General features: G+C 34.9%; 1 protein-coding gene and 1 long non-coding RNA gene across 2 annotated transcripts in view; both read left to right on the forward strand.

The window, feature by feature from the left end:
• Positions 1 to 25,578, forward strand: part of LOC106104417 — a 130,662-nt gene that overhangs the window by 41,820 nt on the left and 63,264 nt on the right. The gene's annotated exons all lie outside the window — the stretch shown is intronic.
• On the forward strand, positions 7,599 to 9,328 carry LOC106104414. Its single transcript, XM_013284464.1, has 2 exons — positions 7,599 to 7,900; positions 8,011 to 9,328. Exons 1-2 carry the CDS (start codon positions 7,604 to 7,606, stop codon positions 8,740 to 8,742), a joined length of 1,029 nt encoding a protein of 342 aa, XP_013139918.1. The 5' UTR covers positions 7,599 to 7,603; the 3' UTR covers positions 8,743 to 9,328.

The following is a 25,578-nucleotide window of genomic DNA, read 5'->3' on the forward strand; positions in this document are numbered from 1 at the left end:
AATTATACTTCGATAACGTTCTGATATGTACATTTCTTGATTTCAGGTAATATTCTGCCTTGGCTAAACTAGAAGAATAGACAATGTACGGTAATTATCTTCTCCTATAAGCATTGAAAGATTAAAGAAATATTTAAAGTGTTTATGTAGATATATTGTGCGTGTTTATACGTACTTTTATGTAACTAATAAATATAAAAACTAAGAAACAAACTTCAAAAATTACTTTGCCACTAGGAAGCTATCTTAATACTTAGTAACTTAGGCTATATTTTATACTAGATAGCTTTTGCCCGCGACTTCGTCCGCGTGGTATTAAAAAAATTACAAAAGTAAGTGATTTTTCAGACCATGATCTATACATATGTATGCCGAATTCCATCCAGATTCGTTTAGCCGTTTAGGCTATTAACTCTAACAAACTTCCATTCATCCATTTAAACTTTCGCATTTATAATATTTGTAAATTTGTATGATGATATAAGGTTTAATTCCGGACGGAATTAGTCGTCTTAAAAACTTGTTTTAAATATTTACAAGTTTAAGTTTAGCGTTGTTATAAAGCTAGTAATCGCGCAATAACAAAACAAAATGTTGAATAATAAATATGGTGGTGCCGAAAGTCATTACATTCCTCAAAGAGTTGAGGGATTTTCATAAAAGAATCTGGGTCGCATGTCTCCTGTCCAAAAGCGAGATAAAAGCAGCCGTATAAAAGCGGCTGACCATTGCAATAGACAAGATACACTAAAAGCACATCCTTTACGAATGGCGCAAAGCGTTTATTGCTTTCAATTCTAAAACTATTCAAGCGATGCAATTGTTTTTATAGAAGATTAAATAGGAAGACATTATTTTAAGCAATTAATATCTTAAACTATTAACAATAAGCTCATATGTCTAGTTTATTTAGATTAACAGTTTTTACAATAACTAGTCTACTCGTATTAAAAATGTAGTTTTACTAATATCAAGATCAAAGAGTCGGAAATAAAATGAAGTTGGTACATTCAAAGGCTTGTGAACATCCACAACATTAAATAATGCTTTACTAAAACTAGCTGTGATTTGAAATTTTAGTTACTTTACCTAGTAATAAAACTAAGTTTTTTTTTTTATTATTCTCTTGACTTTATTTGAAAAGTTCAAAATGAATTTGTCCTTCCTAGGAGTTTCAAAGTTCCCGTCCCGTTTAAAAGTTTAAGACCAGGTCAAAGACGCCAAAAGACCGTGGCTACTTGATAGCTTGGAGACAAATAATTGACATAAGGTTCTATAATATTTAGTTAACTTATTACCTCGTCTGTGAAATCAGATACAACTATTTATCTTTGTACGAAATTTGGTAAGAATAAAACTGCCAAAAATCTGTGTCAGACAAAATAAAAGCGATACAAATCCACTAACTTTTTTATTTTATAGCTTAATCTATATTGAGATCGGTTTAGCCCTTTAGGCTACAAACATCCATGCATCTTAACTTTCGCATTGTATTTGTAAAATTAAATATTTCAATAAAGGTGGTTTGAAATTACATCAATACACTAGTTTCACTCATAAAGACTACGTATCTGTTTCGTGTAAAATAACGACATTTTTATGAGGTGGCAACCCTAACGCCACCTCATAAACTCCGTTCACTAGCAAATTCAATTCAATACTAACTTTTATGATTTCACGTTGCATTTTATTTGATTCTGTTTCATTTTTCACAATAAAGTTAGATTGCCTTCATGTTAGCATACTCATTCATCAAGTGGTATTGAATAGGCATTGTTTTAGATTTTAGTTGAAGCGCTCTCATACCTTTGAGTAAACTATCGCACAACTGTTTAGTCGCGCTTTGATTCCTATCAGCTCTTATGGGGGTTAGGACCACTACTTGATTTTTAGTTATGCAACTAAACAGTTGAATTAGCTGTGAAACAATCGACAATCACGCAACTGTGTTGCGATAAGTTAGTGAAGCGTTCACCCGCAAAAGAAAAGCGCAGCTCTTATCTGGCTTCTTCAGAAAATCTTATCAAAGCTTTAAACGAGTTCGTCCAGAGGTTGTTTAGGAATGCACTGACAACGCTGGCAATAAGAAATCTTCACAATTACCTACTTTTCTTAGTTATTTAGGACATCAGAAACCAGTTTGTTGTATTAGGGTTGAAACTTTTGTGTAACCAATTGTTTTAAAAGGACATTTTATTTTGTTATTAAGTTTCGAGTTATCCCAACAATCGAACAATAAAGTCGTATAGTTTGAACGTGTTTTCTTTTTCTATCCCAAAGTTTGCAAAAAGGGGAAAAGTTTTAATTCCATTTCCACGTTGAAATTTTATTGTATGGCTCACTTCACAAAGTTTACAGGTAACTCGGTCAAAGGAGATGAAAGACCTTTCCTGCATCAATACTTTCAACTTTCTGTTCACGTATGTTACTTTAACTTGAACAACTATTTTGTTCTTTAACAATAATATCGAATTAAGTATTTCAATCTTATCTTACTATAAAAATGCGAAAGTATGGATAGATATCTATCAGAGTTTGTAGTCTAAACTGCTAAACGGATCTCGATTAAATTTGGCACAGACGTACATAGATCTTAGTCTGAAAGAACCCATAGGCTACTCACTAATTTTTTTTAATTCCGCGCGAACGGTGTCCCGGGCGAAAGCTAGTAAACAGATAAATTGTTTCTGAGCGCTAACCATACTGGAGTGGGAGGTAGGGAAGATGATGTTGAAGACTGTGTGGCAGTTATAGCAAAGCTTATCTTGAACTTTTGATTTAAGTTGCTTGTACTCATATCGTTCTCATTTAAGAATATTAGTGGGAATTACTTCAAACACCGCATTGCACCATCTCCGGGGGCATGTAAGTGTAATTAGTGAAGCGGTTTAGCTCGCGCCGCGGAAATCCGGAGTATTATCTAAATATTATTTTATAGACCGTAAATTTCTAATTACTTGGTACTTTATAAACTAGTTTTTGCCCTGGTACCGCGCGGAATTAAAAAGAAAAGTTAGATTAGTAACTTATTTGTTCTATATCTATGCCAAATTTCGTCGAGATTCAAAGATCCGTTAGATACTTTGTAATAAACATTTCTCCATCCATCTTCAATACATTCGGATTTACAATATAAGTAAGAAGAAAGATCTACAGCTTATATAACTATTAAAACCGATAACCAGACCTTTGAAGTATTTGTACTACGAGTATTATTATCTCCACACTGAGTATACTCGACTAACGGCCGACTACTGAAACTTCATAAGTCAGTAATAGTGTCTTAAATGATAAGGCCACGCTCACACTCTAAATTCCTTACAAATTTTGACGTCTATCAGATTGAAAGAGGCGCTTACAAAGTAAGAATTTAGTATTCTTTTCAGTATAAATCTGTAAGAGAATTGATTGATGATTTCATTTAAGGTTTAAGAAAATATTAAGTTGTGTTCTTCTAAAAAGCAACTTATTCAATAACGAAGTAAAATTAAATTCAAGACTAAACGCTAGTTTTCTTTTATAATTGGTTAAAAGCGATGTAAACGATTGTCTGTATCTTTGCTGTTTAAATGAAAATAGCAACGAACAAAGCGCCTCTAATTTGTTGTAATCAGCTTCCGAGAATTTAATTAAAGGGAATCAATGATTGCTTCCACGAATTAACGTAACTACAGAGCACGTAATAGCATAGTTGCTACACTTACATACATTTAGTATCTCTTTCATTAAAAAACTTTCTGTTACTGTGGATTGTTGTCCTTATTATTGAAAGTGAATGTAAAGAATTTCGAAAATGTACCATTACCAATGCTACAAACAGAGAGGTCATCTAAAACATGTAGAGACTCTATCTATACTTCTATGTTAATATTATAAAAAAGTAAGTTTTTTATTTTATTTTTGTATGTATTCAAATTATTCAAAAACTACTAAATCGATTTCAAAAATTATTTTACCATTTAAAAGCTACGTATGTAATTAGTGAGTAACATAGGTCATGTTTTGATTGTTTTTAATTTAAGTTTTTTAAATTAAAGTAAGTCGCAAGCAACAGCTAGTACTTAATAATATCACAAACGGAAAGATTTATTGTTTAGTATGTAACTAATAAACTCAAAAACTTCGTTGTCACCGAGTAATATACTACTATATCTATACACTTTATATACTACTATATCTTTTAAATTTCGTTCGAACGAAGTCGCAAGCAATATCTAGTTTGCAATTAAGAATGCTGCACACATAAAATATGCCGTGGAATTTTTACGCAAGATACACCTATCCAGTTTTTTTAATAATAAAGCAGATTTACCATTGTTATAGATGAGCTTTTCAAGCAGGAGCTTACAAATGTTCTATTATAGTTTTTAATACACGTTTTAATTTGTTGATTGTTAATCATAATTAATTATAATTTTGTGTTTATAATAAAGCTTAGTGCTTTTTATAGCGTCGCTGTAATGTTATACCGTTCTCACTAGCTAATAGCATTTTAATAGCAGCACCAACCCCTTTAATGTGAAAATGCTACATTAATGGTCTTTGATGTGGCGTCATTGCAGGTAGTCATTTACGCTTATTACGCTACCAAATTTTTTAGACGCTAATGTTATTATTATTAGTTTTTGTTACAAATTACGCATAATTTTATTGTAGCTTGATGTGTCGAGGGAAAACTGTGAAACCAAACTAAATATTTTTGAACAACAGAAGCACATTAACGAGTAACAAATGTATATACGGACAGCACTCGTCAAAGAGTAATACAGCCTCGGTCAAAAACATACATAATTAATTATTTACGGCTTACTCACGTATGCTTTTGTTTTTCCGGTGACGGCACCGACCAGTTTCAGACCCTGCGGGGGTCCTTCTTCAGGGCGAGAGTTAAGTATGTGTCGCGTTCGCGTCGCGCCTCGCACTGCGGGCCAGCGCTCGAAGGGCGCGGCTTGAGGGGGCGGGGGGCACCGGGGGTGCAGTTGCCATTGCGTGCGCCGGCGGCGACGATGTCGACGAGCTCGATATTGATGAGTCATTGTTGATGTTGTTGACATTCTCTCTCCGAGCTCTTCTCTCTTTTGCTCTCCGAGCATATCCGTTGCATGCGCAAACTGGACAGCAACACGTCGGCGATTGCAGAGCACGCCCTTACCACTGGAGCAGCTCACTACATTAGGTTTGACCGTGTGAAAGTCTTGGCTCGCGACAAGAACTTTGCGTCACGTAAGCTTCTTGAAGCCATTGAAATCAACCGTCGACCTAATTTCAACAGAGACAAGGGTTGGTCTCTGTCTCCTACGTGGGAACCCTTATTGCTGAGACCGAAGCAGAAGAACGACGACGATGGTGTTGAATACGTAGCTGACATAGTCAGTACGTTTTGCGCCCCGTTTAATGTCAACAACATCAACAATGACTCATCAATATCGAGCTCGTCGACATCGTCGCCGCCGGCGCACGCAATGGCAACTGCACCCCCGGTGCCCCCCGCCCCCTCAAGCCGCGCCCTTCGAGCGCTGGCCCGCAGTGCGAGGCGCGACGCGAACGCGACACATACTTAACTCTCGCCCTGAAGAAGGACCCCCGCAGGGTCTGAAACTGGTCGGTGCCGTCACCGGGAAAAACAAAAGCATACGTGAGTAAGCCGTAAATAATTAATTATAAAATGTCTCACGAAAGTTTAAATAATTTAAAAACATACATGTTTACTAAGAAAACTTTTCAATTTAGTCGCATAATAAAAATATTCAATTCGAAATTAATTTGTAACATCGCACGAACACCTCAATTCGGGGTTCCATTTTATTTCTCCTGCATACATATGTATGAAAATTACCCGTAAATTTTGGGGTAAAAATAAATAAACAGGTGCGCACACCTTGCCGTTTTGATTGTTGAATTATTCATGACGTCTCACGCGAGCCTGAGTGTGAACTCAGAACTTTTAACTCATCGTGCTTTATTATTGCGATGTCAAATAACATGAAATTAAACTTTTAAAGTATCACTTTGTAATTAAACGAAACCATGTCACACATGAGGAGCGTCGGTGGCACAGTGGTTTCAGCACTTAACTTGTAATCTATAGGTCTTAGGTTCGCATCCCGCCATGTACCAATGTGATTTTCGATTTTTCGAATTTTCATATGTACATAATTTACCCGACGTTTTTACGGCGAAGAAAAACGGCGGAAAACTTCGGCGAAGAAATTCAGAGATATGTGTGAAGTCAACCAACCCCATACTTGGCCAGCGAGGTTGACTATGGCCTAGTCACCGCTTACTAGGGTATGCTCTGAGCCCCTCGGTGGGGACGTATGGAGCTGATAATGGTGATGACGATATCACACATAAGCATGTAGATTTAACGTTGCCAATTGTCATTAACTTGGTTAATGGTCAAAGGTTGTTACAAAAAAATATAATAACCTAAGAATAAATGCGCATATGGCTTAATGTATTGCTATTAGGTTGCCCAGTTTAAAAGGCAATAACAATGTATTTAATTTTATTTTTCGTAGCAGTTGTGCTTCTCATGTATAATTGAATAAAAATGCTCTTTAACCTACAGAAAACATAATGCTATTTAAAATAAAAGAAACCTCTTAGTTACCTTAATGTGAAGATGTAAAAACTACTTAAGCTGTTCCACTTTCTTGTAACTAAATGAATTAAATGAAGGTAAACACATTGCTTGTTTTAGCGGACAAGTCAACTGAAATATACGAATGTGGGTATAAGTGCTAAATAACATTATACTACACTAATATCTATAAATGAAGTTAGTAAAACCGTGTGTTTCTTTTTTGATTAAAATGGTATAATTGTTGTAATTCCAATTTTATTGAAGACAATAACTTGATGCGTCGACCTTACTTGAATGACTTATGTATAGGAGAATGATGACCAAATTTATAATATTACTACCTTTCGCACGCGATCCCGGTCGCGTGGAATTAAAAAAAAAAAACAAAAGTGAGTAGCCTATGTGTTCTTGACTATCGTCTACATCTATACCAAATTTCAATAGAATCCGTTTAGCCGTTTAGTCTACAAACTGTAACAAACATCCATCCATCTAAACTTTCACATTTATAATTTTTTTTTTATAACATAAGGTGGCAAACGAGCAAGCGGCCACCTGAATCCGCCAAAATGGCGAAGCGACCGCTGCCCATAGACATCCGCAATTGCAGATGCGTTGCCTACACTTATCCGACAGAGGAGGAGACGCACATAAAGAGGATATCTCCCCTTCCTATGTATCTCCTCCTCCGTTAAATCCACTTCCTCTTCCCATCCTCTCCTTATATGAAAAGGGTGGTAAACAGAAAGGGACTTAAATTAGGCCTCCGGCACCACACTCATCAAACGAAACACGGAATTGCTTCCATTTCACGCCTGTCTTCTGTGTGGTCGTGGTATTACACCGGGCGTGTCGGCCTATTCGTGCTAAGATGTTAAAGTGAGCACTACCACTGTTATTAGTAAGATAAGTAAGAAGTAAGATAATAATGAATTAAAAGTAAAAGCTTATAAAAACTTTTTACTACGTGTTATGACTTATTGATTGTCAACCAACGTCATTCAAATAACAACAAAAATGGCAACGGTATATGAATTTTTACCAATAGAATTTGACTATTATGGTGAGTTAAGTATTCGTTCGAGACTTGCTGAGGCCAGACGATTCAGCCGCTTCCATGCGGTAGTCCTCCTTCAGCGAATAGTCCGAGGACATTTAATAAGAAAACATTTTGCATGGCTATCGAAAAATGCCCTCACAATACAATGCGCCTTTCGAATGCATCTCGCTCGTAAAGCTTACAGAAGAGCTTTGATACAAGCGGTACGGAACAAACATAACAAAAGATATAATCAGGCGGCAACAAAGATACAGGTACATATGTACATAGTTGAAAGAATATCCTTTTACATAGTAGCTCATTATTTAGCTTTAGGATTTGTGAGATGAAATTTGGGTTTTCTTTTTATTTTGGTTTCTTACAGGCCTTATGGCGTGGCCATTATTCAAGAAACAATAAGTTCTGTTACTACTCCTATCGACGATGGTTGCATGAAGTAACTGAACGTGGTAAGAGGAGAGCGGCCGAAGCTGTTGAATTCGGCATCAGAACAAAGGTCGATGACCTCAAAATGTTAGAAGACGAAGCAAGAAAATGGCTCGCTTACGTCGTCTTCAAGTTACATCACCTACTTAGAACGTACGTCTGTGCCGGCATATATTCTAAAACTGGCACAAGCGAGCTGTCGGAATTTGAAAACCTTTTAAATTCAATACGTTACACGGACTATATGAAACGTTTGAAAAAGAAATATGACGAGTTTGTGCGGAAATATCGGCCTCGTTTTTCCAACAAAAGACTGTTTCCAATAATAGGAAACGGAGAAGATTATTGGTACTTGTCTCTGCCTGAGATGTATGAACTAACAGCTCCACCTCCAGAAGTTGAAGATACGCGCCATATTAACGAATATCACGGTCCTATTCACAAGAAACCTTTTCTATGGAGGAAAGTGACACGATCGAAGCTGTCAGAAGGTAGAGGTCCGTTTATTGCTACAAGAATTCCTTCAAAAGAAACTTTATCAAGTGCACACAGTGATCCACGTTTCGATCTTTACGTTCAACACTACAAGCCGCAACCGAATATTTTCAATTATGTTGACTATCATATAAACATCGTACTATTGAAAAAACAAAAGATACAAACAATGTAAATTACGATTAGAACATACGAAAAATAAATCCTTGATATCTATATCATGAAGGATTGCGGATATTACGTCATTTTTATAATTTCGTTTTGGCATTTATATTTGTCTTCTGTACTCAACTATTGTGTCCATGCAATTATCAAAATATGCTTTTCAATTGTTTTCCTCATTCATAGTTTATGCAAAGTCTAAATTACATAATGACTTCCTGCAAGCCGTATTTCCACCTTATCATGGAGTTTAACAACCCCGTAATCTCTGTACATTCAAATTAATGCTATTGTCGAAACGGACCAAACTTTCCTTATACTGTAATTTCAATATTGCTACAGCAAAATGAAACACAATTTTATTGATGACTGAAATGGCTTGTACCAAAACACTTGGTTAAAATTTTTATTTTTCTTGTTCGGAAATCCGTAATCAGGCTGCTAAGTTTGGAAGGGTCGTCCGGATGTTGCGGCCCGCGAGCCTTTTGTTGTTTCGCTTTTGTTGTTGTGAATTTTACACTTGTAATTTATTTCAGGAAATGCCTTGGTGAGAAAAAAAATTACATTAAACTCTCTAAAGTAAAATGTGTTTTGCAAATTACCATTTCATTCTGGCGTGAGTGCTTTATTTGTGAAAAGTAAATGTGATTCTATTCAAAAAATTGTACTAAGTAAATTGCACAGAACAATTTTATATAATCTTTCACACTTATTAGAGTACATGAGGAGATTAAAACTGTTATATTCACCACTTCGTATAATTAATTGTGCACTTACACAAATTTCAACTATACGAATAAAAAATATAAAAGCTTGTTCTAAATTAAAGCCCTTTATCTCAGTGACATTTGCAATTGACGTTTGAGCTCTTTATAATTGTACCTTAGCTAGACCACTTAAAACACTATAATTTGTTACATTCTTCCGTTTGTATAAATTTAAAAATTCTGATCCCCGTGTATGTTCAATTATTCATTACTAGCTTTCGCCCGCGACTCCGTCCGCGTGGATTGAAAAAGTAAGTAGCCTATGTGTTCTTCCAGATTATGGATGTTCTACATTTGTGCCAAATGTCATCCATATCCGTTCAGCCTTTAAGGCTACACGCTTACAAACATCCATCCATCTAAACATTTGCATTTATAATATTAACGTGATTGTAAACAATCAGGTAATGACAACAGAAATATTACTTCCTATTAGAAATATTGAAGAAGAAAATTAGTTTAAAATTAACAAAATTCTCAATTTTGAGATATCCTGTTCGGTGTTAAGTACTCACATATTCTATTAGATAATGTTGAGGCAAATTATCCTAAAACAAATTAGTAACGCCACACGTCTCGAAACTCATTTGTCTCACAACACCCGTTTGACTCGACAAATTTATTAGGGTCAGAATAATTCAGGTTGTGGGTTTCTGAACCGAGTCCTCAGACCCGTCTTAAGGGGCAACCATTTGTTAGACGTATAATAGTTGACCCACTTTATTTCTGCCGCGGCGTCTCAACAAAGGGGTGTGATTTGCAAATCCATTGATAATTATTAGCTTTCTAATACGTTTTCGTATTTTATTGAATATTGCTCGCAACTTCGTGCGTGTGAATTAAATAAATAACACAAAACATAGCCTATGTTACTCACTAATAACGTAGCTTTTTAATAGTGAAACAATTTTTCAAAACCCCCAGTAGTTTTTTAGTTATTTCAATAAAACAAAAAATCAAAAATGCAAATCTTTGCTCTTTATTTAGTATAGATAGCTTTTGCAGGACTTCGCTCGCGTGAAATTAAAAAAAAAACATAACGCAGCTTTTTAATAGTGAAACAAGTTTTCTAATCGCCCTAGTAGTTTTTGAATTATTGCAATACATATAAAATGTAAACCTTTCCTCTTTATAATATAAGTGTAGATTGGGTTGAATTTGTGAAAATTTGATTGTAACTATGTATTAAAGTTTTGCGTGTTGTACTATGAAATACTATGCGGCAAAAATCTATCTATCTTAATATTATAAAGAGCAATGATTTGTATTTTTGTATGTATTGAAATAACTCAATAACTGGGCCAATTTCTCAAATTATTTCATCATTAAAAACCTATCTTATCAGTGAGTACTATAGGGCATGTGTTTTATTATGTTTTAATTTCACGCGGACGAAATCGCGAGCTGGTATGCAATGTTTTTCAAATCTAATTAGTTATAGGAGATAAAAAAGGTAACTTATAGAATAATGTTTTGGGTTATAAGTACCTGTTTAATTTTTTTCGCAAATACAAACTCATAATATTATCTCATTTATATGCTAAATATTTTCTTAGTAAATATACCTGGTTAAATTTAAAGCTGAAATTACAAGAAAACATTATCATTGTACTTTATTTATGTTAGTAGTCTGCTTAATAAGACTATAACTTAACTTACCTTGTCAAAACTTTACCAAGTTAGTAAATTCAGCTTAATTTATTAAAACTTACGTAAAGTAACAAAGGAGAAAGAACATTTCTGTTGCTATTTTGGTATTGTTAAGTTAATAAATTTCTTACAGGAGTTTATTAAGAAGTATCCATTTAATTATACGATGCGTCTACATGTTTACTAGTTAAGACAATGTATTTACATTTTTGAATTGTTGTCAAAACGTGCTGCCCTAATTATTGAAAATGAAATAACCATTTCAAAAGTAGTTGAGTACTCAGAGTTTGATTTCAAAGGTATTCCAATTACTGTTTTAACAAATATTATCTATTCATTCAATGATCTCAAATCTTATGAAACACTAAATATAGCTTAGCATATTATTAGTAATGTTTTTTAATTTGCTAAGTTTGTCCAAGCCGATAGTCCGATTTATCGTTCGAAACTCATTTTTGCAAATTCGTGCGTCAACTGAACCAGACTCGCTCGGAGTGTGTTTGGCACATGAATAATGTATGGGGTAAATTTGCAAGTGTTTCAATTTACACCCGCCGACACTCGGCGCCGCGGATACGCACCGGAGTGCCGACTGAAGTGCAAAAAGAAAACAACGAGAGGGCCTGAAGAGGCAGACGGGGCACCACCGCATTAGCACCTTGTTACTTTTTCTGTTTAAAAACTTTAAACTTTTCACCACGAACCTGTTTGTTGGGTTACCTGTACTGTGCGCTAGTCTAGCGTTCAACATGAGATGGGCTCGAAAGGACAAACAGTTTTCAGTATTAGAAACTGATTTGTAACCGATATTGTTTTGATTCTATGCAGTCATAAAGAGTTCAGTCAGATGGTTTTGGTCACTATAACTGATCTGTGTATTTTATGTGAGTTATAATACTATTTATCAATTTCATTCCCTGTCCAGTTCCACCCTTTTCTTATAAGGAAAGAATTGGATGAGAAAGTAAATTTGACGGTGGAGGAGATGCATAGGAAGGGGAAATATCCTCTTTATGTGTGTCTCCTCTGTCGATTAAGGGTAGGTGACGCTTCTGCAATTGCGGATGTCTATGGGCAAATATCGCTTCGCCATTTTGGCCGATTTAAGTGGCCGCTTGCTCGTAGGCCACCTTATTGTATAAAAAATACTATTTATTAATGTTTATATTTAGGTATTATATACGCAACACGCTGTGGTAATATTCTATGCTAATAGCACTAAGGGATCTAAAGCCAAATGTGATGTTAGCGCCTCAGGGAACGCTTTCAATAGCCCTCGTATGTACACAGGCGAAAACAGCTTACGCTGTATTAGTTTAGCTCACCTTACTAATTACTGCTGTAACTGTTTGATCTTTATGTAAACAATTTAAATGTATTCAGTTATATACTTTTAAGCAATTGAAGGATTTAAAAAGTGTTTTAAATTAATTTTTAAATCGTGAACCTGAAAATGCAAAACCATTACGTAATAATATTTTAAATAATTGATAAAGTGGCTATATATCTCCATGCTCCACAAAATTATATATATTTTGTACGGAAATTGGCAGAATTCCAAAACGTGAATAAATTATTCGTGGATGGCAACCAGTGTAATAGGATTAAACTAAAGATAACGTTATTCCTACAAGTCTTAACTGTATTCTAATTATATTACATAAATACAATTATATTTTAGTGTACGTGCGTGATGTACTAATTTTTGAAGTGTTTGTTTTCCATCGCAAAGATCGCATCACTACGTTTTACGGGTAGAAGAATCTCCAAGCTTGTTACTTTTTACATCAGACAATCGTGTAGTTCGGAGATTCCGAATAAATTGGTACCTTTCCCTTCCTTAATCGATTTAGAATCACGTAAACTTTTAAGTGACTGTAAATAAATCAAGCAAGAAAATACCAACACTTCCTGGCAGATTAGAAAAATGTCGAGAGTAAAGAAATGCTCCATCCCTCAACCGCATTCTTGTAATGCTTGTGCGAGAGCCCGACTAATTCTCGGTAGAAGTTCCCAATCGATAGCGAGTAAGCGACTTCGTGATCTGTATGAAAAATAAGGAAGGAGCGGTGGTACGCAGTAATTAGTGAGCGGGTACGCTGGGACGCGTAGGGCGATAGTATACGATAAGGAATCTATAAGTATGGTGACCAAGTGTATATTATATATGTCAAATTATCTACAAGCGTTATTAGGATTAAATTATATTCAGTGAAATATTTTCATCGCGTCTTCGGCAAATTTAAATACACGATAAAACAAGTATGAATATTTTGTATTGCACTAAGGGCCTGTTCCACCAAATTGTTAATTGTCTAATAACATTCCAACGTGTAAATATGTGATGGAAATATAGCCAGTGGTGAGACAGGCCCTTAGGATATTGAATTATCAGGGGTTTATAGTAATATTATTTTTGGCTACAAATTAAATTTAGGTTCCTAATATAAAACATGTAGGTGATACTAAACATGATATCATAGAAATGGTAGAATTTCTATCAAATTTCATTTAGTTTTGTTAGTCTGTTTTTTTAAAAAATGTCCCGCGAGAATGTTTACCGGCTGAAATAGGTCTGAGTGTTCATTTGAAACGTTTTCTAACTTCATTTAACATTGATACAACACGGTTTTTATGCGACTAGTAAGTTAACATTTGAAAATCAAATGTGCAAACAGTTTTAATTGAAACCTGTAACTCTGTAACTGAATACGAAATAACGATTTTGATGAACACTTTGCCGTTTGAATGGCGCTGTTTTACTGAGTAAAAGGGGTTTTCAATTTAGTCCAATTTTAGTTCGGTTGAAAATGTTTTATCGGATGCTTTTGAATATGGACGAATGGGTAGCTTTAGCATCCGCTCCGCTTACGCTCACAGAAACGCTAGCGTAACCGCTATCGCTTATGAGTCATACGTATTACGCGAAGCTGTCGAATTTAACGGTCACTTCGTTGAATATTCGCTTTACGAATTTGATGAAAGGGCCGAAAGCTTTTTAACTGGCCTGTTTGGTAGAGATAAGAATTCAAACACCTTGATCCCTGTATGTAATGTGAAATAACATGTCTGTTGCTAGTAAAAAAAATATTTAAAAATCTACACCAATATTATAAAGAGTAAAGATATGATTTTTCGTATTGAATTTGCTCCGAAACCATTGGACCGATTTCAAAAATTCTTTCACTATTAGAAATCTATATTATCACTGAGTAACATATTCGAAAATCACTAGATTATTTTTAATTCCTCGCGGATGAAATCGCAGTCAAAAGCTAGTATATTTAAAAGCTTCACTCCTTCCTCCTTTCAAAGGACCCTAAATTTAAACCTACAGTAAACCTTGTAATTGTATTTAAAATAGAAGTGAAAGCCATTTTGTTGACCCAAAAAGTTAAAAAAAATAAAACTCCAAAAGCACAAACTACTTTAAGACTTAAAAGTTTACATGAAAATTAAGAAAGGAAAATAATAGTATTTTCTCAAGTAGTCTGTTTAATAAGACCATAACTTAGCTTAGCTTGGCGAAACTTTCAAGTAAGTTCGGTTCATATAATTAGTTGAATAAAACCTATACTACATTAGAGTTGAAGAATCAACATTACCTACATAGATAGAACCTGGCACGAAAATTTGTGGGATAGTATTCGTTACGTCATCGGCAGAATTTGTATGAGATTTGTCTATACCTGATAGGGGCGTTGCTACGCCCTATCTATCTATCATGCTATCCAAAATATTCGTGATAGACCTACTGAACATAGTTTTAACAATAACTTTAGAGTATTTATCTGTAATGCAAAATTATGCGCAAATATTTATTTAAATAAATTTTCCTTTTATTGTATCCTCACAAATTTTACCTTAAATTCTCCAGAATTCTCAGATGGTTTAACATTTCAACACCAAACTACATGTTAATGAAGAAATAATAAACATTTTGGAAATTAAAGGTACGGCCTTATTTCTATCTAGATTGTAAAATAACAGACTGTCTAAATAAACTAAATAACTCTACGAATTAGCATTAATATTTATCAATTAAGAGCGGTACAGATGGGAAGTGGCTTACATAAAACGATTACGGTCGCCTTACATTATATCGGCTAAGATCTCTTGGCGTGATGCCTCAGTACTTATGCTATAAACATAACGAACATGTTGTGCTACAGCTTTGGCGCGATCACTCGGTCTTATAAGCCAAATAGGTCGGCTGGTAAAGGACCACCTGTCGACTATTTACTAATAGAACATTATTAAATGTAGAGAATCGAAGTACACAGAGGTTGCATACAGATCTATGAAAGGCGATCATTTTTGTGTTTATGTACATGATGTTATAGCCTATTTTATTGTATTGTATAACAGTGGTAGTGCCCGCTTTAACATCTTAGCACGAATGGGCCAGCACGCCCGGTGTAATACCACGACCACACAGAAGATAGGCGTGAAATGGAAGCAATTCCGTGTTTTTTCTGATGAGTGTGGTGCCGGAGGCCTAATTTAAGTCCCTTTCTCTTTACCTCCCTTTTCTTATAAGGAGAGGTTGGGAAGAGGAAGTGGATTTGACGGTGGAGGAGATGCTTAGGAAGGGGAAATATCCTCTTTATGTGCGTCTCCTCCTCCGTCGCATAAGGGTAGGCAACGCATCTGCAATTGCGGATGTCTATGGGCAGCGGTCGCTTCGCCATTTTGGCGGTTTCAGGTGGCCGCTTGCTCGTTTGCCACCTTATGTTATAAAAAAAAAATATTTGCATAAAAACTAGTAAACATTTGAATCATCAGAAAAATAAAAACACCATGTGGTCTACGAATGTAACGTTAGCGCGAAAAAAAAAGAAATTAGTATGCGTCGCCAGCGTCATTTGGAAGAGTCGAATAAATAAACTACATATTTTATTTTCTTTTATCTTAAATATCATAAGATTTTTGTTAATTTGGATATAGAAAAGTCGAATGGTGGGATTCGAATCCACGACCACAAGATCGGTAGTCCGTACCCCAAAACATTAGGGTATCGGCGCTTAATTTATTGGCATTAATGAAAATGTTTTCAATTTGAATTAATTTCCTCACAAGTTTGGCGGCAGCGTGACAGTTACTACGACATCCACAGAGTTATGAACTGTTACTCCTTAATGAATATTCATTTTAATATATTTACATCGTATCTTAATTTATCGGGTTATGATATTAGTGTTGATGGGTGATGTCAAATTAATACTGTATCTCATTCGTCGACAGAGATATTAATAATACAGTAATTATCCAGAAGACGTGAACTCTCGTTATACGACGGAATACGATTCTAAATACGTATTTAAGCACACGATTTATCATCATTAAAACTTTGATATAATGAAAGTTGATAAACTCTCCCGGGCCTCGTACATTTTGTGTCACAGCTTTGTTTACTTATTAAGTTTTGTTCGCGTGATTTAATGCTAGGCTTTTCGTATTATTTTCGACTTAACTTACGATTAAGGGATTTCCAAAAAACAAGTGATACCAATGAAATGTGTGTACTTGAGTAGAGAATGAAATTTTTCAAGTTGTAAAATGTTTAAGCGTAAAAATCTAATAATTTAAAAGTACATTCCTATTTAGAAATTCACCTTCCAGTGTCATGCTTCAGACGAGCATGTCATATTTCAAACAAACGAGTAGGTCACAAACGAGCCGGGCTCGGCTGTGACGTCACGAACACGGCCAAGTGACGCAAAACACGAAGCGTGACCGTCGTGTGACGTCATTTGTCACTGTCACTCAGCCCACCAACGGCCTGGCATAAATCGGACGCGATGTTTTTACTTGACGCATATTTGAAAGGTGGATTTTAAAACTTTGATTTTTATTAAACGACAAACTGAACGTCAAAAATAATATTCACTGTGAGAAATGTACAGTTATTCTATCCGTTATTCACACATTACTTTTATTAAAATTGTCTTTAATTTCATTCAAAGGGCGGCTGAAAACCAGCGTGGCCTTCAGTGACAAGCTGGAAGCCGCATCAGGTAAGCCTTCTTCTTTTGACCGAGAACTGATTGCCAGTAAACAGTTTTTTTTTGTTATTTTATTAATCCCTCTTTACTATGAAATGAAATGTATTAAGGCTAAGAACATAGAAAAAGCAACGTCCAGAACCTACATCTCGGACTTTCAAGTCTTTCGTATCAAATATAGACATGTAATAAAGCTTATTCCTTAGTAAACATCAATCTTTGTAAGTACGGCGTGTTCCGTTCAGCTCGTCTTTATTAACTGTGCGCACTGCCGACGCCTATTGCACGGCGTGTGTCACTCTTTTAGATTAATTTTCAGTCATATCCAATTTATATGAACTTTAATAACGCAAGTTTAATAAATCACTTCAAAATGTTAAACCTTTAACTAACATTTTAAGACAATTATTAATTTTTAAGTGTAAAGATAAGTTTTTTAATTAGACATATTAATCACTAGCTATTGCTTGCGACTTCGTCCTCGTAAAATTATAGAAAATTATAGCCTATGTTACGAATGATGACGTAGCTTAAAAAAAATAGGCTAGCACGCCCGGTGTAATACCACGACCACACAGAAGACAGGCGTGAAATGGAAGCAATTCCGTGTTTCGTCTGATGAGTGTGGTGCCGGAGGCCTAATTTAAGTCCCTTACTCCTTACCACCCTTTTCTCATAAGGAGAGGATGGGAAGGGGAAGTGGATTTGACAGTGGAGGAGATGCATAGGAAGGGGAAGTGTCCTCTTTATGTGCGTCTCCTCCTCCGTCGGATAAGGGTGGGCAACGCATCTGCAATTGCGGATGTCTATGGGCAGCGGTCGCTTCGCCATTTTGGCGAATTCGGATGGCCGCTTGCTCGTTTGCCACCTTATGTTATAAAAAAAAATCTAAAATTGGTTTTTGAGTTATTTCAAAACATACAAATCTCTCCTTTTTATGCCAGTAAAGATTGTTAAAAGGCATTAGAAAATGCCTATATTAACAAATAATAGTAGATAGTAACAAATAAACGAATAAATTTGTAAATAACGATTGAAAAGGTCATTGGTAAGAGGTTCATAATTCGTGCAATAAAAAAAGTTGGTATCAACTTTATTCATAAAAACGTTATCGAAGATCTAAATCAATTGGGTCAACCTAATCTCGTGAGCTTCGAAGTTTATAGTTCGAGGCCAACAAAGGCCGTGTCTTTGATATGAAAATATTTTTGCCTCCCCTAAACTTGGCGGTATGCAGATTGCAACTACGTGATATGAAAGTCAATAGCGTGGGGTGACAAGCCGATTAGTAGCTCACAGAACACCGTCCTGTCCTCGAAGTTTTCCCTTGGATTTTCACGTTATTGATGTTAATTTCGATCATAATTCTCTACCACTTTGACTGACGACTAAAAAGTTTGTAGTTATAAATGGTTGTCTAAAGTTACACCATATAGGCCTATGCTTAGTGAAGTTTCTTAAAGGAGAAAAAAAACGCCTGCATTAAAATATTAATTCTAACAACTAAATTATCATTGCTTATTTGTCAAGCAAAACTGACAGTTCAATAATAAAATAAGCAATTTTGTGCGGTGACAGGAATTAATTGAAATCTATGAGGCGGCTTGCCAACAGTGTGCCATCTGTTCAAAGCTTTAATTAAGGAGCTAAATGTACTGCCATAGCGGCGCGGGAATGAACGGTGTGATTGATGACACGCGAACTCTACCTTTGCTCAACCATCGTAACAGCACAGTCGGAACAAAAATATTCACATTTCTCCCGATGAAGTAATTAATTAGCTTTAACATTGATACAGCGATGTTTCAATAATAAATTAACGAGAAAAACTGATTCATTTTATTCATGATTTGTCCTTAACTTGAAGCATCACGTTAGAATTGTTTCAACTTTATTCAGTTTTTTTTTTTATAATACGAGGTGACAAACGAGCAAGCGGCCACCTAAATCCACCGAAATGGAAAGCGACCGCTGCCCATAAACATACGCAATTGCAGATGCGTTGCCTACCCTAATTGACGGAGGAGGAGACGCACATAAAGAGGACATTTCCCCTTCCTATGCGTCTCCTCCACCGTCAAATCCACTTTTCCCTCCCATCCTTTCCCCTTAAGAAAAGGGTGGAAAGGAAAAGGGACTAAAGTTAGGCCTCCGGCACCACACTCATCAGACGAAACGCGGAATTGCTTCCACTTCACGCCTGTTTTCTGTGCGGTCGTGGTATTACACCAGGCGAGCCGGTCCATTCGTGCGAAGATGTTAAAGCGTACACTACCACTGTTAAAACTTACTTTTCCTGTTAAACAGTTACTTTTCCACAAGAACAGCGTATTCAGTATTTGTTGTATCGGAAATACATCTTCATTTCAATAAAAGGAACACACCAAAGAACAATTTTAAAAATGACAAAACATCGTACACAGGATATTGGAATTCATTTGTAGGAATAATAAAAATCTCTTTGGAAAAGCCGCCGCAACGGTGACAGGCAATTTCGCAAAACATTGCCCGCTCCTGCAGACGGTTTACCATTCGAAATCATTTATCTATCGGAAACCTTAGCGATCTCAATATCCGTGAGCAGTGAAGAGACGAAAGTCGCATCCTGTGCGGTCGATGTGTGACGTCATAACTCATGTCAAACTCGCCGCACAATCCGGACATAACCGTGAACTATGTTCGAGAGCCTCGCCTCCGTGACGTAGTAATTTAAGTTTCGGTACGAACGAATTTTGTACTCAAAATCGAAAACTGAATCTGGCTTTAGGGAATTCAAATTACAAGCATGGTTCGACAAAAACAAAACCAATTTCAAAATTAACACAAAAGTCATGTCGACACAACATAAAATGTAAAATGCATTTATCTCTTAATTAACATCACTTTTAACATTATTCAAGTACTTAAAAAGTAATCGAATAACTTAAAATGTAACTTATCTTGTGGAAAATGAACTCTAAAGACTGTTCTGATAAACTACACTCGTATAATCCAAAAGGGCTGCGAGACATTTTGCCTCCATCAAGCATAACGAAGACAAATTTTTAGCTCACCTCTCCCGGCCAGCGGGCGGTCGAGATTACTGGCCTGCGGAGATGTACAGCGGTAATAACTTAAGCCATTCAGTCAACGACTTAATACACTTTTGCTGAAGACTATTGTGTGGATCTATGGGAGTGCGGAAATTTTTACAAAGTGAAGAGAAACGGTTATTAGATTTTGCATATTTTCAGTGCCTCTTCCTTAAATTCTTTGTCTCCCCTATTGTTGCTTTGCTATTAAATTCAATAACATACATTATACGAAAGTCATTGCCTCACGCCCTGCATTTGACAAGGCAATTAGTAGCTTATAAAACCGCAGTCCCCCTGCTGTCATTCTGCAAGCTATGACATTTTTTTACGCGAGAATTTCAGATTATCATTGGCATGAAGTTTATTGAATTTTAAATTATATTTTCGGTATTATTATTACTCTATTGATATTTATTATTAACGTATGTAAAAAAGAACAGCACAATTCATACAGAAACGTATGCATTTGTGTTAATATTGTTCTTAGCATATGTTTTTTCTTAGTAAAGATATTTCATAATTCTTCTGAATGAATCTTAAATAATTACGGTACTATAGAATAGGGTCTAATTGTTGTTTATTAAATATAATATTACTTAACTCATTAAAGGTCTAAACACACTCAAAGCGTGTTACTTCGCGAATCAAAGAAAGATAGAAACTTGTGCCATAACTAACACAACTGTGGTAATTCAAGTTGAATTATTATCGTTATAACAAAAAGAGATTCACGTCCGCTTCCCTAGCTTTAAGCGACTGTAATAAAAGCAATTTATTTTATAGCATTTAACTTTATGTGAGCGAAATTTTTCTTGCGCAGTTTTAACCATAGGCCTACAAGGGTTATAGTTAAAAAAATTAATAAAATCAAAGCTCTAAGTATAATATAGTTCAAGTAAAAATTATTTTATGTTATTGGTTATATAAGTAATTTAATTAAAACACATTCTTAAATGACTTTTTTTTTTAATTTTCTTCAACTCCTCAATACCGTTAAACGGTAAATGTGAACTATCTCAGAAATTTTTGTCATATATACTAGTTTATACATTATGATACATTTCATATTAAAAGTGCACTTTACATTAAGATTTTAAATTGGCACGTTTTAAACTTCTTCCATAAGCAACTTAACCTAATTTCTATTCGCTTATTGCATGCAAAATGTTTTTTTCGTTTTATTTTGTTGAAAACTTTTCCTGCGTCGAGACGATGTGCTATGAACTTAATTTGGAAAAGATCGCTCCTTTTTAATATATTTCAACATGATATTACTTCTTAATGGACTTTCAGAACTTTTATGATGACAAATCAAAGCATATTAGATTTTAAATTGTATATTTAACAGAGGAAAACTATTATTTCCGTTTTCATAGTAAGGCAAGACTTAAGATAATATACTCGTAATTGTTAATTAGTGAGCAACGTGGGATCTATGAATTTCCTTTGCAGTTCCTTGTCTCAATATGATCATCGTGATATGCTTTGGTCGAAAACGAGTAACTTTCCTGGAGCAACCCTTTCTTTCTCTGTTTAGATGTTAAACAAAGAAGTTGAATTTTATTTCGCTTTGGTTGTTTATTGGAGTTTCTATTAATCAAATACATTGTGAATTTAAATTTAAATTTAATTATTATTTATGTATACTTCTGTACCAATATTATAATTTGTATTTTTGTATGTATTGAAATTACTCAAAAACTACTGGACCAATTTGAAAAATTCTTTCACCCTTAAAAAGATTTTTATTCATAACATAGATATGTTATGAATAAAAATTAAATTCACGTAGGCGAAGTCGCGAGCAAAAACTAGTTCCGGATAAATATCGTTTTGAATCAACATGAATACAAATAAATCTCTACACGATAATTTACTAAATGCAAACAAATGAAAATCAAGTGAATTTAGTATTCCTTACTAAGGAATAAATTCTATTCTAAATTCAAAAATAGATAAAACCCTTATACAATAAGAATAGCCTGGTTTTACCACTAACGATATTCTATAGTATGTAAATAGCGACGTGATCTGAAAGTCAATGTCCGCAACCTGCGGGTGACAAGCCGATTAGTGGGTTGCGTTCAGTTGCTAGACTAAACTTTCTTATACTTGTTTGTGGCGTGTAGGTTGTTTAGTAAGCGATTTATTTGTACCGAAATTAACTCTACTTAATGCTTTTTCGTATGTAAAATAAAAATAAAACTAAGAGTTGACATGTTTCATTTTAGACACATTTTCAAATTGACATCAAAGATCTAACGCTCAGTAAATAATTGCCATAATAGATAAGAAACGCATTTGCTTTTGCGGTTGTCTATGGGCAGGGGTCGCTTCGTTATTTCAGCGAATTCGGTTGGCAGCTCGCGAAAAAAGAACATTTATAATCTATTGTTCTTATAACACATGCTAGCAAGGAAACTTGATGAGAGGTACAGGTACCAGCTACAGGGATATGTGTACGTTTGCATGCCAGTAACTGGCTTCCCGATAGCTAGCACGTTATTTGATTTTGTGACTGTGTGAGAAAACCTGACTGAGTAAGAAACTTAACTTGTCTCGTCTCATACGATCTCCTTGACAATTTACTGTGTTTTGTGATGATTTCATGACGAAATACAATGTTAATTTCTATTTATTTATCCCGTAGTTTGCTAAACATTACACTAATCTATTCTTATCCTTCGCTCGGGGGCTTCTGTTTCGGAGAACTTTCGGTCGGCTATTTTTCTTTTTTTTTTTCATTACGCCTAATGGAGGTAAAATGGTCTGTACTCGTCTCGGGTAACGCAGTACATTTGCAGAAGTCTTTAACCCAAAGGAAGTGCTAGTAAAAGTACCGATTACTATATTAGTTTAAACATATCTTTTGTCAATGGAAAGTTTTGTAATATTGTTAAAATATTTATTGAAAATATCTTAATATATGTTGCTAACAGACTTAAGTATGACAATCTTATTAACTACTGCTAGCTGTTGCTCGCGACTTCGCCCGCGTGAAATTAAAAAATAATAAAAAAACAAAGCCCATCGTACTCACTGATAACGTAGCTTTTTAATGATGGAAGAATTTTTTAAATCGTTACAGTAGTTTTTGAATTATATCAATACATACACAAATACAAATTTTTCATCTTTATAATATTAATATGGATTTATAATTGCGATTTTGATTTTAAATCAGAATCTAGTAAATTGATACGTTTTGGTAGGTATGCAACGCTCCGCGTAGTCAAATGCAGACTGATTTATGACGTCATACTGAACGTCAGTGGTCGCAGCCATCAATAGCTGTTAATTTATACCTATACGATACATTTTGCAACAGAAACTATTTCTATGTAAAATTATAAAACTGAACTATGCACGTTAAAGTCAGCTACCTCATATCAATGCTGATCTTTGCATTTGAGATGAATTAAGTTTTAATGTCGCACTCAGAGTAGTTAAATCCTTATTTAAGTCTTGTTAGTGTGGAATAACTATTAAAGTATACACTAAGGGTGTTCCTTAGTTACTTTTCTGAGGGCTGTAGTGAGAGAATTAAATTTCATGACCTTTAGAAGATAAACAGGTGTATGAACATTGTAGCTTTTTTACAGATAACAAATTTTATCTACAATTTTGTTTTGTGTTACAAAATGAAAGGAACAGTTCACCAAATTATTTCCGAGAATTGCAAGTTATTCGCAGATGAATTTGTCTTGAACCACACTTCCATGTTTGCGATTCCTAACGTGCAGTTTCTTGAAATAGGTCAAGTTACATGAAACGGAAATCTCACTGTTTGCATTGTATAACTGGATTATTATATTTACTCGATTGTTGCCGAAGGGTTTATACCTCGTATTTATGTTGTGATTAATTTGCTACGATTGCAGTTAATTATGTATTCGATAAACACCATCATCATCACCAGTTCACTATATGTCCCCATCGGGGGGCTCGGGAAGTTCCCTAAGTAAGGGGTCACTAGACCATTTGTTGACTTCAAACAAATCGTTGAATTTCTTCGCTGATATGTGGAGGTTGCATACAGATGTTTTCCTTCGCCGTAAGAACGTCGGGCAAATTATGTACATATGAAATTTGAAAAACGAAAACTACGTTAGTACATTGGTCATCATATGGATTTAAAGCCAATACCTGTACATTACAAGTCAAGTGCTTAAACCACTGAGCCTCTGACGCTTTTTTTTCGATGATCTCGATGAAATCTGGCACAGACGTAGAATATAATCTAAAAGAACACAGGCAACTGTTTGTTAAAATCCGTGCGCACGATGTCTAAATAATAATATGGCGATAAACGTTGTCGTAATATCAATACCTAACATAATTTACCTTATCAAATGCTCACACAGCGAACTATAAGGAGAATGCTGACAGTATTTGCTTAGTTGCTTCGTAATTGATAGCTTATAGTTTACGCTTGCAGTCGTCACGTTTGACTGAGTAATGGTACGCACAAATTTACATATCTAATTGATACTAGATGCATATGAATAATTAGAACAAACAGAGTAACTAATGCATTATGTATCTGGATACATAAAGGATCGGCCATTGTAGAATTATTGGTTTAATGTTAAGAATTACTATGCAAAATTAAGTGCAATCGGTTTTCGTCACTTCAGAAATGAATTTCGAAACCTAATTTGTAATGTGTTGAATGAGCGGATATGATCGTTATTAAAACTTGGTATATACGCAGTTCTGTCAGTTTTAACTGAAATGTTCAACCGATATATAATTTTTCCTATACTGTTTTGACTGAACAGTTCGATATCAGTTAAAACTGAGCATCTGTAGCAGGCTTTAGGATACCGTTATATTCAACAACAATGTTTCTGTAAAACTTATTTGTAAGTACGAAGCAAAACTTTATTATATTAACCAGTATGACTAATAACTAAATTCTGCCTTTCAGTGGCGTCACTTTGATAAAATTACAGAAAATTTGTATTTCATGTTAACATAGACTTGATCTCAATTAAGTACAGATAATGTTAGAAGTAAGATGTTATCTCTTGTTATATTTCGTTTCTCAATTCATCGCTCCGATTGACTCTTCGAAGGAGTGTTCACATCAATCTTAACGGCACGAACAGCCAGCGCTTACATGGAAGCTCTTTATTAAATTTTCCGATACAAAGTCGTTTTGTACGAAGCGAGTCGATACCGTTTCGTTGCTAGATTAATTTTAAGTCATGTCGAAATCTTGCAAACTATTTATCTTTATGAAATACTTTTGTTATTCATAGCTTTACTGCCAATATTAAACTTCCGTAGCTTTAATAATAAAAAATAAGGAGGAACCGAAATTAATAAAAAAAAAATGCAATGACACCTT

The sequence above is a fragment of the Papilio polytes genome, unplaced genomic scaffold, assembly GCF_000836215.1.
Source record: "Papilio polytes unplaced genomic scaffold, Ppol_1.0 DF823688.1, whole genome shotgun sequence".
NCBI classification, from domain to species: Eukaryota; Metazoa; Arthropoda; class Insecta; order Lepidoptera; family Papilionidae; genus Papilio; species Papilio polytes.

Coding starts and splice junctions, on each gene's coding strand:
- LOC106104414 (XM_013284464.1), top strand. CDS start 7,604: ATGGCAACGGTATATGAATTTTTACCAATAGAATTTGACTATTATGGT. Junction 7,901..8,010: donor AGGCGGCAACAAAGATACAG/GTACATATGTAC, acceptor GGTTTCTTACAG/GCCTTATGGCGTGGCCATTA.